A 19452-nucleotide genomic window follows, 5' to 3' on the forward strand; every position below is an offset into this window, starting at 1 on the left:
CTACATCTCTCTCTACAGATACATCAGGAATACACCTTCAGACACAGAAGTGCATGCAGAACACCAGCCAAGAAAGGACAGGAGTACCTGAGCAGAGGAAAAGAATACATAAAACCATGCAAAACTCGGTAGGATGAAGGAACTAGGGGGTAAAATAGGAGTGTTAGTAGGACTGGACCTGCTCTCGGTGGGTGGGGGAACTGAAGCAAGGATCCGATCCCCACATCAGGGCAATTGTCTAGTCAGAGGAGAAACATTTAAGGCTGAGAGTGAAACAGCTGATTTGTGGCAGCCTAAATGGAATGAGAACCAGATAGTCCTTGCCACAGCCATTCATACCCCAGACAGAGACTAGAGCCCCCTGGAAGGCACAGTGACTGGGAGCTGGAGTTTGAGGAGTGTGGAGCAATCCCAGAGCGAGGGGTGCTGTTGACTGTGGAGAGGTGGATCGAGGGGATGTGAGGGAGGAGATCATGGTGGGAAATGGCTGTGGAGGAAAGCCAGGCAGCCAAGGAAGCAAGAGGATACTGCTGAGTCACACCTAGTGGGTGGAGACATCACCATAGCCTCTCTCTCCCACATGCCAGCATCGGCAGCTGAGCAAGACAAGGCTGGCCCATCAAATGCCTGACGCACTGAACTACAGAGCAGGATCCCATCCAGGGTGCCTCTTGAAGTTAATGACACAACGATCTACAGAGGAGAACCCCAGCCAGGGGGGCCTCACTATGTACCCGAACAACAGAGAAGGACCCTAGGAAAGGGAGCCCTCTAACTGCCTGAAAGGGCAGAGCTATGGAGAAAGACTGGCCAAAAAGGCCTTCTCATCGCCAGCTACAAAAGCCTTGAAAAACAGACTCTGATAGGGCCGTAACTCCTGTGGCTGAGGCATTTCATGTCCCCGCACACTTGGTGCTGCCAGGGTGCCCACAAGCCAAGCAGTTGCACCACCTTCACACTCAACTCTCACTGGGGCAGAGCTGCCACAGGCAAAAAAACGTCTTGCATCTATGCGCGAAGGGTCTCTTAGGTTGTGTCCAACTCTTTGCAACCCTGTAGACTGTGGCCTGCCAGGCTTCTCTGTCAGAGAGGGGGACTCTCCAGGCAAGAATACTGGAGCATATTGGCCAATACTGGTTGCTATATTTCCTGCTGCCCTAGCCACCAACCCCCCTGAGTACCTGGTGCTGCCAGAACCCCTGTGACCCAAGCAGCTGCATCACCTCCACTTCTGGCCCTCACAGGGGGCAAACTCAAGTCCTCCAGGGAAGCCTCAGGAGCCAACCCCATTGGACAACCCACATGCAGAAGTGGAAGCAAACCACAATTGAAATACAGGGGCAGTGTGGCTAAGGAAGAAGACCCAAAACCTTCCCAAAAGCTGTACCAGCTGCAGATTAAACCCACACGATCAACTAGGCAGACTTTGTGTCTATGGAATACATAAAAGATCATTGAGAGCTCCCACAAAAGAAAACAGACTAGTTCTGATAGCTGTGGATATTGGAGGCAAGAACACATAGGGGTAAGACCAGATTAGAATCTGAGTGCCCCTACAAAAGGTCCAGAGATCAGCACAGTGTTGGAGGCATCCTAGGGAGGTGAGATGGACTATGACTCCCAGCGAGGGAAAGGACTCTGACAGCAGTGACTAAAGAAAAACATATATTATTCTTATGTTTTGACTTGCTCTGTAGAGATAGGCATACTAGACCACCTGACCTGCCTCTTGAGAAACCTATATGCAGGTCAGGGAGCAACAGTTAGAACTGGACATGGAACAACAGACCAGTTCCAAATGGGAAAATGAGTACATCAAGGCTGTATATTGTCACCCTGCTTATTTAACTTCTATGCAGAGCACATCATGAGAAACATGGGGCTGGAGGAAGCACAGCTGGAAGTTTGCCAGGACAAATATCAATAACCTCAGATATGCAGATGACATCACTCTTATGGTAGAAAGTGAAGAAGAACTAAGGAGCCTCTTGATGAAAGTGAAAGAGGAGAGTGAAAAAGTTGGCTTAAAGCTCAACATTCAGAAAACGAAGATCATGGCATCTGGTCCCATCACTCCATGGGAAATAGACGGGGAAACAGTGGAATCAGGGGCTGACTTTATTTTTCTGGGCTCCAAAATCACTGCAGATGGTGATTGCAGCCATGAAATTAAAAGACGCTTACTCCTTGGAAGGAAAGTTATGACCAACCTAGAGAGCATATTAAAAAAGCAGAGACATTACTTTGCCAACAAAGTCCATCTAGTCAAGGCTATGGTTTTTCCAGTAGTCATGTATGGATGTGAGAGTTGGACTATAAAGAAGGCTGAGCAGTGAAGAATCGATGCTTTTGAACTGTGGTGTTGGAGAAGACTCTTGAGAGTACCTTGGACAGCAAGGAGAGCAGACCAGTCCATCCTAAAGGAGATCAGTCCTTGGTGTTCATTCGAGGGACTGATGTTGAAACTCCAATACTTTGGCCACCTGATGAGAAGAGCTGACTCATTTGAAAAAAACCCTGATGCTGGGAAAGACTGGGGGCAGGAGGAGAAGGGGACAACAGAGGATGAGATGGTTGGATGGCATCACTGACTCAATGGACATGGGTTTGGGTGGAGTCCAGGAGTTGGAGGTGGACTCCAGGAGTTGGTGATGAACAGGGAGGCCTGATGTGCTGCAGTTCATGGGTCACAAAGAGTCAGACACGACTGAGTGGCTGAACTGAACTGTAGATTCTTTTGGATTTTTTTTCTTTTTTTTCCCATTTTTCCCCGCTCTGTTGTAGTTGATTTTACTGGCACTATGAAATCTATTTAAGCTTTTGAGCTTTTTTTTTCTGTCACATTTTTTTTGCCGTTATAAACCTCTGCCTCTACATTGGGCTTTTACAGTTCTGTGGAGTTTTCCTTTTATTTTTTCTCTTTTTTTAGTTTTAATTTTTAAACTTATTATTATTTTTCTACATTTATTCCTTTGTTTGCTTTTCCTACTGTTGTTTTCCCTGTGCAGTTAATCTTTAATGTATACAAATCTTCTTCATCTACCTCTATTTAACTTTGCATATCTATTCTTTTTTTCTTTTCTTCCTTTCCTTTCCTCTCAACATATTTGTTAATTTTATTTTCATTGCATTATTCCCCAATTGGCAGCTTGCTCTAGTTTTTTTATGTTTGTGCTTTAGTTAGTTTTGTTTTTAACTAGTAAATATAATTTTTTATTTACTTCATTCACCAGGTCAATCTACTGTACTTTATTTTGTCAGACTGTTTTCCCTTTGCTCATAGGTGTATATGTGTATGTTCCACCATTTTAGTTATTATTTGCCTGATTTTGTAACTGCCATTTCTCTGGGGTTCATCTTTGGTTTCCCATTTTTGGATATTTGTTTTAATCTCACTTAACGCCATAACAAACCACTTGTGGAATCTTCACTCCTGACCACAGATCAAGCCCTCAGCCTTTGGTGTGGGAGCACTGACTCCAAGACCCAGGACTACCAGAGAACTAGCCCTGCTGCTGCTGCTAAGTCGCTTCAGTCGTGTCTGACTCTGTGAGACCCCATAGACGGCAGCCCACCAGGCTCCCGCATCCCTGGGATTCTCAAGGCAAGAACGCTGGAGTGGGGTGCCATTTCCTTCTCCAATGCATGAAAGTGAAAAGTGAAAGTGAAGTCGCTCAGTTGTGTCTGACCCTCAGCGACCCCATGGACTGCAGCCTTCCAGGCTCCTCTGTCCATGGGATTTTCCAGGCAAGAGTACTGGAGTGGGGTGCCATTGCCTTTTCCGGAACTAGCCCTAGGGAGTAGCAAATAGCCCCAGGGAGTATCAAATAGTGAGAACTCACACAAAGAAAACCACTTGAATACAAGACCCAGCATCACCCAACCACCAGTAGCCTCCTTGCAGGATGTCTCATCTAAACAAAAAACAAAACAAAAATATGAACCCAATCAACAGCAGACAGGATTACCACCTCATTCAGCCTTGCCCATCAGAGGAAAAACAAACAAACAAACAAAAACTCAGCAGAAATCTCAACCTATACAAAGCTTACACAAACCACTGGATCAGCCTTAGGAGGGAAGAAACAAAAAGGAAGACAGAATTCAACCTTTAAGCCTGGGAAAAGGAGACTGCAAACACAATGAGTTAAAAAATAATAATAATGAAAAGGCAGAGAAATACTACACAAGTGAAGGAACAAACTAGAAACATAGAAGTCCAAATAAATGAAGAGGAACTAGGCAAACTACCTGAAAAAGAATTCAGAATAATGATAGTAAAGATGATAAAAAACCTTGAAAACAGAATGGAGAAAATGCACAAATCAATTAACCAAGAAGAATTAAACAATAAACATACAGAGACAAACAACACAATTACTGAAATTAAATATACTCTAGAAGGAATCAGTAGCAGAATACCTGACGCATAAGAACAAATCAATGAGTTGGAAGATAAAATGGTGGAAATAACTTCTGAAGAGCAGAATAAAGTAAAAAGAATGAAAAGAACTGTGGATAGTCTCATGGACCTCTGGGACAGTATCAAACACACCAATATTCAAATTATAGGGGACCTAGGAGAAGAAGCGATAAAGAAAGGGTATGAGAAAATTTTTAAAGAGATTAGGGTTGAAAATTTCCCCAACAAGGGAAAGGAAGTAGTCAATACAGTCCCAGAGGCACAAAGAGTCCCATACAGGATAAACCCAAGGAGAAACACACCAAGACACACACCAGTCCAACTAACAAAGACTAAACATAAAGAAAGAATATCAAAAGCAGCAAGGGAAAAGCAAGAAGTAACATTCAAGGGAAACTCCATATGCTCAACAGCTGATCTTTCAGCAGAAGCTCTGCAGGCCAGAGAGGAATGGCAGGATATATTTAAAGCACTGAAAGGGAAAAATCTACAACCAAGATTACTGTCCAGAAAGGATCTCATTCAAAGTTTATGGAGAAATAAAAAGCTTTTCAGGCAAGCAGAAGTTAAGAGAATTCACTATGGCCAAACCAACTTTACAACAAATGTTAAAGGGATTTATATAGTCAAGAAATACAAGAGAAGAAAAAGCATTTACAGACTCAACCCCAAACAATTAAGAAAATGGCAATAGGAACATATATATCAATAATTACTTTAAATGTAAATGGATTAAATGCTACAACCATAAGATACAGATTGCTGAATGGATATAAAAACATGACCCATATATATGCTGTCTACAAGAAACCCACTTCAGACCTAAAGACGCATATAGACTGAAAGTGAAAGGATGTAAAAATATATTCCATGCAAATAGGAAGTAAAAGAAAGCTGGAGTACCAATCCTCATATTAAACAGAATAGGTCTTAAAGAGTATTACAAGAGATAAGGAAGGACACTACGTAATGATTAAGGGATCAATCCAAGAGGAAACCATAACAATTGTAAATATCTATGCACCCAACATAGGAGCAGCTCAATACATAAGACAAACTCTAACAAACATAAAAGGAGAAATTAACAGTAACACAAAAATAGTAGGAGACTTTAACACCCCACTCACACCAATGGATCAATCATCAAAACAGAAAATTAATAAGGAAACACAAGCCTTAGATGATACATTAGATGAAATGGATCTCATTGATATCTTCAGGACATTCCATCCAAAGGCAGAAGGATACACCTTCTCAAGTGCACATAGAACATTCTCCAGGATAGACTACGTCTTGGGTCACAAATCAAACCTCAGTAAATTTGACAAAATTCAAATATTTAAGAAATTTAAGAAAATTGTATATATGGTTCCTATACACAATGGAATTTCACTCAGCTATTAAAAAGAATGCATTTGAATCAGTGTTAATGAGTTGAATGAAACTGGAACCTATCATACAGAGTGAATTAAGTCAGAAAGAAAAACACCAATACAGTATATTAATGTGTATATATGCGAGACAGCAAAAGAGACACAGATGTAAAAAAACGGACTTTTGGACTCTGTGGAAGAAGGCAAGGGTGGGATGATTTGAGAGAATAGTATTGAAACGTGTATATCACCATTTGTGAAATAGGCTACCAGTCCAAGTTCGATGCATGATACAGGGTCCTCAAAGCCAAAAACAGGACTACCCTGAGGGATAGGATAGGGAGGGACGTGGGAGCGGGGTTCAGGATGGGGGACACATGTACACCCATGGCTGATTCATGTCTATGTATGGCCAAAACCACCACAATATTGTAAAGTAATTAGTCCCCAATTAAAATTAATTAATTACTTTTTTAAAAAAGAATTTCATGAACTGCATAGTCCATGGGGTCACAAAGAGTCCGACTAGACTGAGCGACTTTCACTTTCACTTTTTGAAGAGGAATAACTTCCATCATCCTGCTAGGAATTCTCAGGGTTTATCAGATTCTTTGGCTACATCTGCTCCAGGCTTCCTGCTCCCTCTTTTGGCTGAATTCTTAAGCTCATATGCCTTCTCTCATTGTTGCAATATATACACGGGGGCCGACAGCCACTTTTTTGCTTAACCAAGGACAGACTTAAAACTTAAAAAAAAAAAGACTACTTAAAGTTTCTGGTCTCTCCCTGGCCTGAAGAGTCAGTCTGATTTTCTGTGAGTCCCCGCTAGTCATCTGCCAGAGCTCACTCCAGTCCCCATAAGGAATGTGCACCAGGAGCCAGACACAGGGTGTAGTAGTATATGAGCAAAGCAAGCAGAGTGCTGGAGTTGGGGGATCAGTGGGCAAGGTACCACCAGTGACTCATGGGTGGGCTTTTTGATGCAGTCCCTGATGTGGTTAGGATTTGCGTCTCTTTAATACTATCCAGGAGTTCTATCTGCTACTCCCTCAGCCTCTACAGTGATGTACTTATCAGTACTCTGGATAAGATAAGCAAATGGGTCTCATTGGCTGTGTCCTGTACAGTTGGGGAAGCTACTTTGCCCAGTTTTTAATTGCAGTGGTGGTTGTTGAGTTTTAGGAGTTCTTTGTGTATTCTGGATATTAATCTCTTTAAGGATTTTGCAAATACTTTATCCCATTCTGTGGACTGCCTTTTCACTCTCTTGATAGTTTTGAATTTTACACAAAAGCTTAAATTTTGGTAATGTCCAATTGATATATTTGTTTCCTTGTTGCCTATGCTTTTTCTGTCATATATAAGAATATTGCCATATGCTTTTCTTCAGTACTTTTCTAGTTTGCATATAGGTGTTTGATCCATTCTGCATTAATTTTTAAACGTGGTATTAAAAAAAGGACCAATTTCATTCTTTTGCATGTAGACATCCAGTTTTTCCAGGACCATTTGTTGAAAAGAGTCCTCTCTACCACACAATGGTAGCACCTTTGTCAAAATCATTTAACTATATACGAGAGGGTTTATTGTGGATTTTTTATTCTAGTCTCTGTTATTTATATTTCCATAAGCCAATACACAATATTTTGATTACTTCAAATTTGTGGTAAACTTTGAAATCTGGAAGTATAAGTCTCTAGATTTGCCTTTTAAAAATTATTTAAGCTATTTGGGACCCATTAACATTCCAGTGAATTTTGGAATGGGTTTTTTATTTCTGCAAAAAATGTCATTGGGGTTTTAGTGGAAATTACATTGAATCTGTGTATCATTTTATGTAATGCTATCATCTCAACAATACTAAGTCTTCCAGGCCATGATTAAAGAATGTCTTTCCATTACAAAAAAAAAAAAAAAAGGAATCCAGATTGGAAAAGAGGAAGTAAAGCTCTCTGTTTGCAGACAACATGATACTGTACATAGAAAACCCTAAAGATAGTATCAGAAAATTACTAGAGCTAATCAGTGAATTTAGCAAATTTGCAGGATACAAAATCAATACACAGAAATTACTTGCATTTCTATATACTAACAATGAAAAGTCAGAAAGAGAAATTAAGGAATCAATTACACTCATCATTGTGACAAAAAGAATTAAATATCTAGGAATAAATTTACCTAAGGAGACAAAAGAACTGTACATGGAAAATTATAAGACACTAATGAAAGAAATCAAAGATGACAAAAACAGATGGAGAGATATTCCACATTCCAGGGTAGGTAGAATCAATATTGTGAAAATGACTATACTACCTAACACAATCTACAGATTCAATGTGATCCCTATCAAATAACCAAAGGCATTTTCCACAGAACTAGAACAAAAAATTTCACAATTCAAATGTAAACACAAAAGACCCCAAATAGCCACAGCAGTCCTGAGAAAGAAGAATGGAGCTGGAGGAATCAATCTTCCTGACTTCAGATTATACTACAAAGCTACAGTCATCAAGACAGTACGGTACTGACACAAAAACAGAAATATAGACCAATGGAACAAAATAGAAAGCCCAGAAATAAACCCATGCACCTATGGGTACCTTGTTTTTTACAAAGGAGGCAAGAAAATACAATAGGACAAAGACAGTCTTTTCAATAAATGGTGCTGGGAAAACTGGACAGCTATGTCCAGCTATGTCCATTCATAAAAGAATGAAATTAGAACAGTTCCTAACATCATACATAAAGATAAATTCAAATGGAATAAATGGTCTAAATGTAAGACCAGAAACTATAAACCTCTTAGAGGAAATATAGGCAGAACACTTGATATAAATCAAAGCAAGATTCTCTATGACCCACCTCCTCGAGTAATGGAAATAAAACCAAAAGTAAACAAGTGGGACCTAATTAAACTTAAAAGCTTTGGAACAGCAAAGGATACTATAAGCAAGGTGAAAAGACAACCCTCAGAATGGGAGAAAATAATAACAAATGAAACAACTGACAAAGGATTAATTTCCAAAATATACAAGCAGCTCATACAACTCAATGCCAGAAAAACAAACAACTCGATCAAAAAGTGGGGAAAAGACTTAAATAGGCGTGTCTCCAAAGAAGACACACAGATAGCTAACAAACATGAAAAGATGCTCAACATCACTCATTTTCAGTTCAGTTCAGTTCAGTCGCTCAGTCGTGTCCAGCTCTTTGCGACCCCATGAATCGCAGCACGCCAGGCCTCCCTGTCCATCACCATCTCCCGGAGTCCACTCAGACTCACGTCCATCGAGTCCATGATGCTATCCAGCCATCTCATCCTCGGTCGTCCCCTTCTCCTCCTGCCCACAATCCCTCCCAGCATCAGAGTCTTTTCCAATGAGTCAGCTCTTCGCATGAGGTGGCCAAAGTACTGGAGCTTCAGCTTTAGCATCATTCCTTCCAAAGAAATCCCAGGACTGATCTCCTTCAGAATGGACTGGTTGGATCTCCTTGCAGTCCAAGGGACTCTCAAGAGTCTTCTCCAACACCACAGTTCAAAAGCATCAATTCTTTGGCGCTCAGCCTTCTTCACAGTCCAACTCTCACATCCATACATGACCACTGGAAAAACCATAGCCTTGATTAGACGGACCTTAGTCGGCAAAGGAATGTCTCTGCTTTTGAATATAACTAGAAATGCAAATCAAAACTACAATGAAATATCACATCACACTGGTAGAATGGCTGCTATCAAAAAGCCTACAAACAATAAATGCTGGAGAGGGTGTGGAGAAAAGGGAATGCTCTTGCACAGTTGATGGGAATGTAAATTGACACAGCCGCTATGGAAGACAGTATGGAGATTCCTTAAAAAAAAAAAAAACTAGGAATAAAACTACTATATGACCCAGAAATCCCACTCCTAGGCATATACCCTGAGGAAACCAAAATTGAAAAAGACACATGTATCCCATTGATCATTGCAGCACTATTTACAATAGCTAGAACATGAAAGCACTCTAGATGTCCATGGACAGATGAATGGATAAAGAAGTTGTGGTACATATACAGAATGGAATATTACTCAGCCTCATAAGAAGGAATGCATTTGAGTCAGTTCTGATGAGGTGGATGAACTGGAACCTATTATACAGAGTGAAGTGAGAAAGAGAAAGATAAATATCATATTTAATGTATATATACAGAATCTAGAAAAATGGTACTCAAGAATTTATTTACAGGACAGCAATGGAGAAACAGACATAGAGAATAGGCTTATGGACATGGGGAGAGGAGAGGAGAGGGTGAGATGTATGGAAGGAGTAACATGGAAACTTACATTACCATATGTAAAATAGATAGCCATCGGGAATTTGCTGTATGGCTCACGAAGCTCAAACAGGGGCTCTGTATCAATCTAGAGGGGTGGGATGAGTGGGAGATGGGAGTGAGGTTCAAAAGGGAGGGTATATATGTATACCTATGGCTGGTATATTTTGAGGTTTGACAGAACACAACAAAATTCTGTAAAGCAATTATCCTTCAATAAAAAAAATTTAAAAAAAGATTCTGTCAGTTGTTTTAATTAATATTATAAATATTTCAGCTATATTTTTAAAATACAGATATAATAAATATCTACCACCTATTGTATAACTTGCTAGGCCCAAGATGGAGTGCTCCTGCCTGGAGTACCAAGTCAGCAAACTGAAACTAAGGTGAACTTTCCTGTTTCTATAAATGTTCCACTTGACTAGAAAAGCAGGATAGTCAGTCAGCCAGTCCCCAAAATGAAGCCAACTCTGGGCTCTATAGTTATTTTCCTTTCCCTTTTCATCTCAAACAAGGTTGACCATGTGGCCATAGCCAATTAGATATTTTCTATTTTTCACTTCCTTTTCCTTTACTTTTTATCCTATCACAGCTTCCTGCCTTCCACCCCATTTTGCAGTTCTCTGAATAGAGACTGTTTGCTTCCTCAAGTGTTATGAAATTTTGTTTGTATGTTTGTATCACCTAAATTGTCTCCTTAAAGCATTTTTTAACATACTCAGTTTAAGAAAAATTCATTAATCTCCCATGTTTGATGTTTATTACTTCTATTCATGATCTTATAATTTTACCTATAAACTCTATATGTGTATACAATAAGTACCATCTTGCATATGTCTATTCTTTATAAAATAGTAGGGTACTATGGGCTTCCCTGGTGGTTCAGTCAGTAAAAACTCCACCTGCAATGCAGGAGACCCAGGTTCAGTCCCTGTGTTGGGAAGATCCCCTGGAGAAGGAAATGGCAACTACTCCAATATTCTTGCCTGGAGAATCCCATGGACAGAGGAGCCTGGTGGGCTACAGCCCATGCAGTTGCAAGGAATCAGACATGACTGAAAGACTAAACAGCAGCATCAGTATACTATATTTATGCTCTGTATGTATATATGCAAAGTTATACTTTTGAGATTATCTACATTATTTGATGTAACTCAGTTTTAATGAATGTGAAGGTAGGCCCACATCTGTAAACTCTCAGAGGAAAATTCTGCTACCCTATCTCCCAACTCAGGCTGAAACTGGCAAGTTGCTTATTTGACAGCCTGTACCAGTGAGTAGATATTTTTCAAGTTCACCTACCCCTGACTTTTTCACTGGTGTTGCAAATCTTCAATAGTTTTTCATTTGATTTTCTATTTCATTTTCAACTCCCTGACTTATGTATCCGCAGTGTCATTTTCTGTCCCCACAGGGCCATTAAATCAGCTCCTGAGGAGAACTGAGAGATGGAACCAACCCCAACCCCCGTCCCCACCTCCCAAGGCAGCTTCCACATTAGTTTTTGTTCTGGGGCTTTGTTTCCTCATCATTTATCTCCTTTGGAATTTTTCAAATTACCTTTTGGGCATTTAAATGAACAGTTTTTATGTTCTATTATATGTATTAAAAATCTTCTGTGTGTTAGTAGCTCAGTTGTGTCTGACCCTTTGTAACAACATGGACTGTAGCCCTCCAGGCTCTTCTATCCATGGGATTCTCCAGGCAAGAATACTGGAGTGGGTTACCATTTCCTTCTCCAAAAAATCTTCTAGATTTACAAAAATTGAAAGCTATTTAGGTTATCTAATCCCCCCCCAACCAGAAAATGGAGCCCTTTAACTTTCTTTAATATAAGTCAATATTGGATATTACGTTTAACATTCAATGATGGAGAAAATAATTTTAAGATTATTAAAAATGAAACCAAATTTTTCACATACAATTCAGTGAGAAATCTTTATATTGTCATATCCAAACAATTTAGCTCTTTCTTAGCTCTTTTTAAGGCTCTTTTCAGAGGTCAAAGATGAAGAATTTGGTTTCTTTCAAAGTTCTATTGTTTAATTCATGCAATTTGAATTTATATGAATATAATTATGATTAACTCATTTATTCATCTCATCTTACATTTTCTTGATTTTTATTGAAATACCATGTGTCATGATCTATGAAAATTCAAAAATTTGTAATTTTGCCAAGTTTTTCCATTATTCTCCTGTAACTAGCCTATGCCCACAATAAAACAAGCTAGAGGGCATTTTACATCCCATTGTAAAACATTTTTCTGCCTCTGAAACTTTGTTTATGCTTTAAATTATCCACACACTCTTATTCCCCACTCCTCAAGTCTAACTGTTAGACCCTACCCATCCTGTTTATATGTCTATAGTCTTCATGAAAGTACTCCCTTATTGCCCCAAATATGATTTCCAGTCTCCTTCTGTATAACTCTTGTGGTTTTATAAAGTAATTTTTAATTGGAGGATAACTTGTGGGTTTTACCATATTCTACCTTGGTATACTGCTTCATGGGGTTTTTTATATTTTGTTTTAGCTTAGAAAATAAGTGTCTCCTTTTTATTCTTGTAGTCCATAAAACACTTGGAAAATTTGTAGAAAGTCAATAAATACTCATTGAAATTCAAGATAAATAAAATCTCCTTTGCAATTCAAATTGAATGTTTTAAACAATTATAAGTAGTGTCATTATTTAAAATATAAACCCTGAAGGGGAAGATTTAAAAGTGTTACAAGCTACATAAAAGGTGTGACAACACATGGAATAAACCTCTCTAGATTCCTACAAAAAGGAAGGATTAGACGAGACAATTTCTAAGGTTTCTCCTACTTCTAAAATGCTCATATTCTTTTCCAACTTCAGATGTGTTTTCATGAACATTTTGGTCGAGGGGCATAGTGTTCATACTGGCAATGAGACAGTCACCTGATGAGAACCAGGAATGCACTTTCTCCAAGAAACAGTGGTGCTTGAGGACTGTAGCTAGTGGGGGGAGGGGAGGGGCGGTGGTTACACCTGGATGCTTACTCCCTTCATGCATTGCTGAAAGCCAAGGAGGAGAAAGCATCAGAAAGAGGAACAGAACCTCCTTTCTCTTACAATGTCTCTCCACTGCCCTCTATTGTCATAGCTGAACGGCTGCGCCTGTTGAAAGTGAGAAATGATAACAGGATCATTTCTTGACTGCAGAGCAGGCAATACAGCATGAATTTGAAGCTCAGAGGCAGTAAACTGATGACTGGCACAATAAGGAATATAAATTTCAATACACACATATTATCCTCAATTTAGGAGCATATTTCCTATAATTTAAAAGATGGAATGGTCATGTTATGAGGAGGTAAATTTGGATTTAAAAATTGTATAATTCCCTCAAACACCAAACTACTAGTAAACTAACTACAATTTCAGTATATTAAATTATAGTGAAGCAGCTCAGGGCATTACATGGTTTTACCTTATTCTATAAATTTGCAATGAAGAATATAATTCACCTTTCCATCTGTTCCAGTTTGATATCAGTCTATTTGTAATAATTACCATGAACTATACATTAGGAAAAAGACTTGTGCCTTAAAATGAAACAGCATCTAATGGCTGGTATATTAAATTATAATAAAATTTGGGGACTTCCCTGGAAGTCCAGTAGTTAAAACTTCCTTCCCATGCACGAGGTATAAGTTTGATCCCTGGTCAGGGAGCTAAGACCCCACATGTCTTGCACCTAAAAAATCAAAACATAAAACAGAAACAATATTGTAACAAATTCAATGAAGAATTTAAAAATGGTCTACATCAAAAAAAATATTAAAAAACTATAACAAAACTTTGATTCTAAACCCTAGGGATTTACTTGAATAAATAGACACAATATGAATTATATCATGTTCCTCTATGACATGGTAAATCAACTGTACTTCAATTTTTTTTAAATCACATTCTTCACTTAACACAATGAGGATCTGTTCTCCACTATGATTTCTGTGGACTTTGTCATCTACTTATTTTAAAATAGTTTTGATTATATTTAATAAATATAAAAATCTCTTGTACAACATAGGTGGTATGCCATAGTGGTTAAAAGCAGGAGCTTTACAAACAGAATGAGTCGGTTTGAACCCTGGCTCTCACACTGTTGAGACTCTGGGCAACTTGCTTAATCCCTCTCTTTTTCTGTTCTGTCATTTGTAAAATAGGGACAGAGTACCTGCTTCACAGGGCTTTTATGTGTGTGTATTAAATGAGCTAATACAAGTAAAGTACTTTGCCAAGAGCGTAAGTGACAAAAATTTGCTTCTGTTGTTTTTCCTGCTACCAATCCTTGAGGATAAATTTGTCAAGCACCAAAGATTGATTATAGTAACTGATTATGTTAGGAAGAAAACAACTAATTTTCTCTAAAACTCTTATTACCACATCAAAGAACAGAGGTATGAATTTAAAATGAACTCTCTCTTCACTTAGAATTCCAGAACCATTTCTTCAGAATAGGATCAAATATATTGTTTTACTTGTCCTAATACATCGTCAGATAGTCATGACTGATTTATCCCCACCACTCAAGCTTTCAATTATCAATATAAAATGTATTTTTATGTTTATGTTTCCTCACCCCAAATCACCCAACAGATCCTCAGAAAAATCTGTTAAGTCCTAAGGATAAAACTCCTCAGACTTCTGATTTTAAAGCTTGCTCAATTTCCTGTTTCAAGTCATGGATATTAGTGCTAAAGAAGTTACTGATATAAAGTTACTTTAAAGAATAATCGGGTCCTGAGAATGCGCTATTGAGCAGCAACGTGATAGAACGTTTTTTTTTCTGCCGGCCTTAATATATTTATGTATCTAGAAGTTCAATTCATAATCATTTAATAAAGTGAACACTTGTAGTCTTAAATATTAAAAAAGAAACAGGCTATTAAAAGTTAAAACCCTATTTGTATTTAGCTATGTTAAAAAAAAATAATCCCAGGAATATTGTAATGAGTCTAGGTTTAGGAGCAGGCATTGTGCAAGTTAATGTAAGTAATGAACCTTTCATGTGAAATGATGTAGTGTCACAACTCATTTGCATCCCACTTAAAGTGTAATTAAGTTTCTCTGACAGCATGGCTTATGGCTGAAAGAACAGACCTGGCTGCTAAATTAATCCAGAGTCCCTCAGTTAATAACACTCAGCAAAGAAAACTTTATACACTCTTTCATTTAAAGTTCCCAAACTCCCATTTGCAGAAGCAAGGCAGCCTACAGAGAAATCTTTGTATAAAATTCATGGACACTCCCTAGACAGATTTAACCATCAAAACACCTGAAAACTGGCCTTTGATGAATCGGGACATAAGAATATGCTATTTTCCCTCCAGCTAAGGCTGGAGGTCTGGAGGGGTGGATTCACACTTAAATTTCACTGCACCATATATTTAAACTATAGTACATTTTCAAACTTAAGTATGAAGTGCTGGGAATTTTGAATTTATAATCTGAACTGGTTTACCATAATTAAGAGCTCAGAAATAATGGAATTTATTTTTTCATTCATTCTTTCAGGATGTGAGTTACTACATTTAAGTTCCCAAGTGAAGTTGTTGTTCATTAAATTTCTTCGAGTTTTTTTGTTATTGTCCTCATTTTTGTTGAGAATTGTCCCCAATATTGTTAAGAATATTCACTTTTGTAATCCCCAGAACGGATTATGAAGTTGCCACAAGATTAGAACTACACTGTGTTATTTAGAACAAGTTTTAACTAAACAAGGATTTAATTTATAAATAACCCCAAACTGTTTTTAGAGAGGCAAATGAGAGAATAGGCAAATTTCTTAGGATCGGATTCCCCTTCTCTCCAGGGCAACAAAGAATCTCTGCCCACCAGTTACATGGGCAACTGCATGGTACTATTATCCTGTTCTACTTTTCCATGGCACCCAAATTCAAAGGCTGATGCAGAAAAGAAATAGTTTATCTTTAAGCTTAAGGTCTCAAAATCAACTATTGTTGCCACCATAAATAAACTGATTCCTCAGAGACTCAGTGAAAGTGCTGGAGGCTGGAGAAAGATATACTTTTAACATACAAAACATTTCTGAATCCAACAAGTGCCCAATAATTTAATAATATAATGACTAGTGGACTTATTCTAGTCCACTAAACCAATATTTCTCAGAGTATTTTAGGCTAGGTTAGCATTTATTCTGACAGATGACCTGCAATGCCATCCCTACAAGAAAATTGCCATATTTAGAAAATAAATAATATATTAAAGTGTAACACTGAGAAGTATTTTCAAAGCACTGAGAAAAGCACTATTTTCCTTAAGGGCAAAATTTGCAGCAGTTTATTTTTCTACTTCAGGTCTCAGCACTATGCAATGTATGACTGGCATTTTAACAGAAACATACCATAATCCGTCTTAATTTTCAAAAGCTCTATTTCAGGGAACAGAAAACTTGCCAGGAAGAATGAGTTAATGGGAAAGAAACATCCAAATGATTATTTTCTTTTATCATTTATTTTTAAAAAAATCATTATTAGTAAAAGATAAAGTGTAAAAGCCATGTTCAATTACATGATTTATTTCTTTCATGTTGTTGGAACATTCACAGTGGTAGCAGACAATTTTACTTCAGCTGTCCAGCTGAGGCCAAAAGGTGGTGGTACATGGAGTGTTAAGTGCCTTTCTTCATGAGTTATAACTTGTGTTGTCAGAAGGTAAAGGATCACAGGAAAGCTCTTTCCACAGCTCCGAGTCTGGCTGCTCCCCAGTCATCTCCCATAATCCACTTCAGGTTGAAAGTTTTAAAATACTCAAGGCGATGGCTTCAGGTCACATAGAAAAGAAAAAGTCAAATTTTAAGTTTTAAAGACATCACCATGTTTTTATTATTCATTAAATGAAATTTAAAGAAAAATGCACACAAGACCACCATTCCAAGTTCGATTCATGAGACAGGGCACTCAAAGCCGGTGCACTGGGACAACCCTGAGGGATGGGATGGGGAGGGAGGTGGGGGAGGGGGTTCAGGATGGGGGACACGTGCACCCATGGCTGATTCATGTCAGTGTATGGCAAAAACAACTATAATATTGTAATTAGCCTCCAATTAAAATAAATAAATTAATTTAAAACTGTTCATTAATACATTGGTTATATTACTTTTAAATGATATAATAATGAATTCAATCTTTTTAAAATATTTTTCTCATGTATACACGTACAGAACTTGCTACAGTATTCATTGAGGAGTAAGAAATCATTATTTCTATGCTAATTAATGATTATATACATACTTTTTTTAAAATTCAAATCTCACCTAAAAAATTTTATATGATCAGTTTGTTGCATTCACATTTTAAGATATGTCAGGATGGTCTGAATCTGAGGTTTACCACGCAACAACAAGGGTATCCTCTCATGTCTTATTGGCAGTTTCTATGAATCCCTGGTTACTACAAAACACGTTCACTCAACTCACACAGACAAATTGTATACTAACTAAGCATTGGGTTGGCCAAAAACTTTGTTCAGGTTTTTCATACAGTATGGAAAACCCTAATGGACTTTTTGGCCAATCCAATAGTTTCATTCATACAACACTCCTGTAGAATGAGCTTTACCTATGTACTATCAAAGTATGCAGGTTTTTACTACCAGTGGCAATGTGACTATTATCATTCATAAAAGCAAACAGAAACCATACAGTCCTGTACAGTGCCTAGCACAGCCTGAAGGAAGTTGATTCAAGTTGACTGCTATGTAGATTCATTTCCAATTAGGTGGGAGTTGAAGCAAATAATGGAGTTGTTACAGTATAAAAAAGCAGGTCAAGCAAAAATGTCAAAAATAATTCAATTGTGTTATATATAAAGAACACAAAAAGATATATATATATTATATTACACATACTTGAATATTTATAATTGTACATGTATGTGTAGTTTTTAAATTTTAGGCACTGTGAAAAAATGATGAATGTTTAAAGCATCTTTCCCCTAAAATGTGTAGCATCTGAAATGAGCAGGTATTATACCAAAAATTTCAAATATCTATAAAATATAATACACAGGGAATATTTGCAAAAAGTAAACCATATTTGGAGTTGGGTTGGAGTTATGAAGGGTTGGGCTTCCCTTGTGGAGGGTTGAGAAAATAATATAAACATATTATATATGTTTATAAATATATTATAAAATATAAAATAATATAAAACATAAAGGTTACTTGTTAGATTTAATTCTATAATTTAGAAAGCCAAAATAATTTAAAATTTTCCTTGGCATTTTTAGTTCCAATTAGCTCTCATAGTATAAACCAGAAAATGTTTTTAAATAAATTTGGAAAAAATCTCAGTATATGTGAATAGAGCTTCTTATTTTAATCACCAGAAATGCAATGAAAATCCTTCTGGCATATTAAAAAAAAAACTTAAGGAGTTGTAGTTAAAGCTTGTATCTCCCTCTCACAATTCATTAAAGATAAAACCTGAAAGTAAATACATAATCAAATTATTTGCATACTCACAAGTTAGGCCTTGTCCATCCTCAGTTTCTTCATGTGGTATTGAATCTTCTGATCCCTGATCCATGAATTGCATATGAATTCATTTTATCCATACCAGGTGGAAAATATTCCCAAGGAAGAAATAGAATCCCATTCCACTGTTTCCAGGTAGTGCTGATTTTAAATTGTAAACTCAGTTCTTTCTTTCATAGTTTAGAGTTAATAATCAAAAAAGCAATAATTTTCAACTGGCAGATTTAATGTATTAAACAAATAGAACCTAAGTTTAAATTAGACAAAAATGATATGCTTTTTATAAGGCAAGCTTGTAATCATGGCTCCTAAGTTGAAAACCCATTAGTAATGCCACTGAGTATTCACCCCACTCATAGTTTTATTATTTATAAAAAGTTGAAAATATTTATTGTCTGTTATTGGCTTCCCTGGTGGCTCAGATGATAAAGAATCTACCAGCAGTGTAGGAGACCCGGGTTTGATCCCTGGGTCGGGAAAATCTTCTGGTGAAGGGAATGGCAACCCACTCCAGTATTCACGCCTGGAAAATTCCATGGAAATTTCCATGAAAATTCCATGGAGGGCTATAGTCCATGAGGTCGTGAAGAGTCAGGGGACCACTGAGCAACTAACACTTTCACTTTCACTAATATATAAAATGTCAGATCATATTGTACAAAGAGCTGATTTTTATAAGTGCATAATGATACTGAAGACCTTTGCTTAGAGTTCTAAGGAAAAGTAAGGGAAACTACTTGCTCATTAGCTGTATCTTTATTTTAGTTGTTAATATCTATGTAAATCCTTGGCAGGCAAACCTAGACAATGGA

General features: G+C 37.6%; 1 protein-coding gene across 2 annotated transcripts in view; it reads right to left on the reverse strand.

Annotated features, from left to right (window-relative positions):
* Nucleotides 1–16602: 16602 nt before the first annotated feature.
* Nucleotides 16603–19452, reverse strand: part of C17H4orf33 (chromosome 17 C4orf33 homolog) — a 90541-nt gene continuing 87691 nt past the window's right edge. The window contains exons 6-7 of one of the 2 annotated variants that reach the window (XM_060401019.1): nucleotides 18629–18683; nucleotides 16603–16926 (exon numbers count right to left, since the gene is read on the reverse strand). In XM_060401019.1, coding sequence (XP_060257002.1) covers nucleotides 16892–16926; nucleotides 18629–18683 — 90 coding nt within the window. In that variant the 3' untranslated portion in view covers nucleotides 16603–16891. The other variant, XM_060401018.1, reaches the window with a different exon arrangement.

This window comes from Ovis aries, chromosome 17 (genome assembly GCF_016772045.2).
Source record: "Ovis aries strain OAR_USU_Benz2616 breed Rambouillet chromosome 17, ARS-UI_Ramb_v3.0, whole genome shotgun sequence".
Taxonomy (NCBI): Eukaryota; Metazoa; Chordata; class Mammalia; order Artiodactyla; family Bovidae; genus Ovis; species Ovis aries.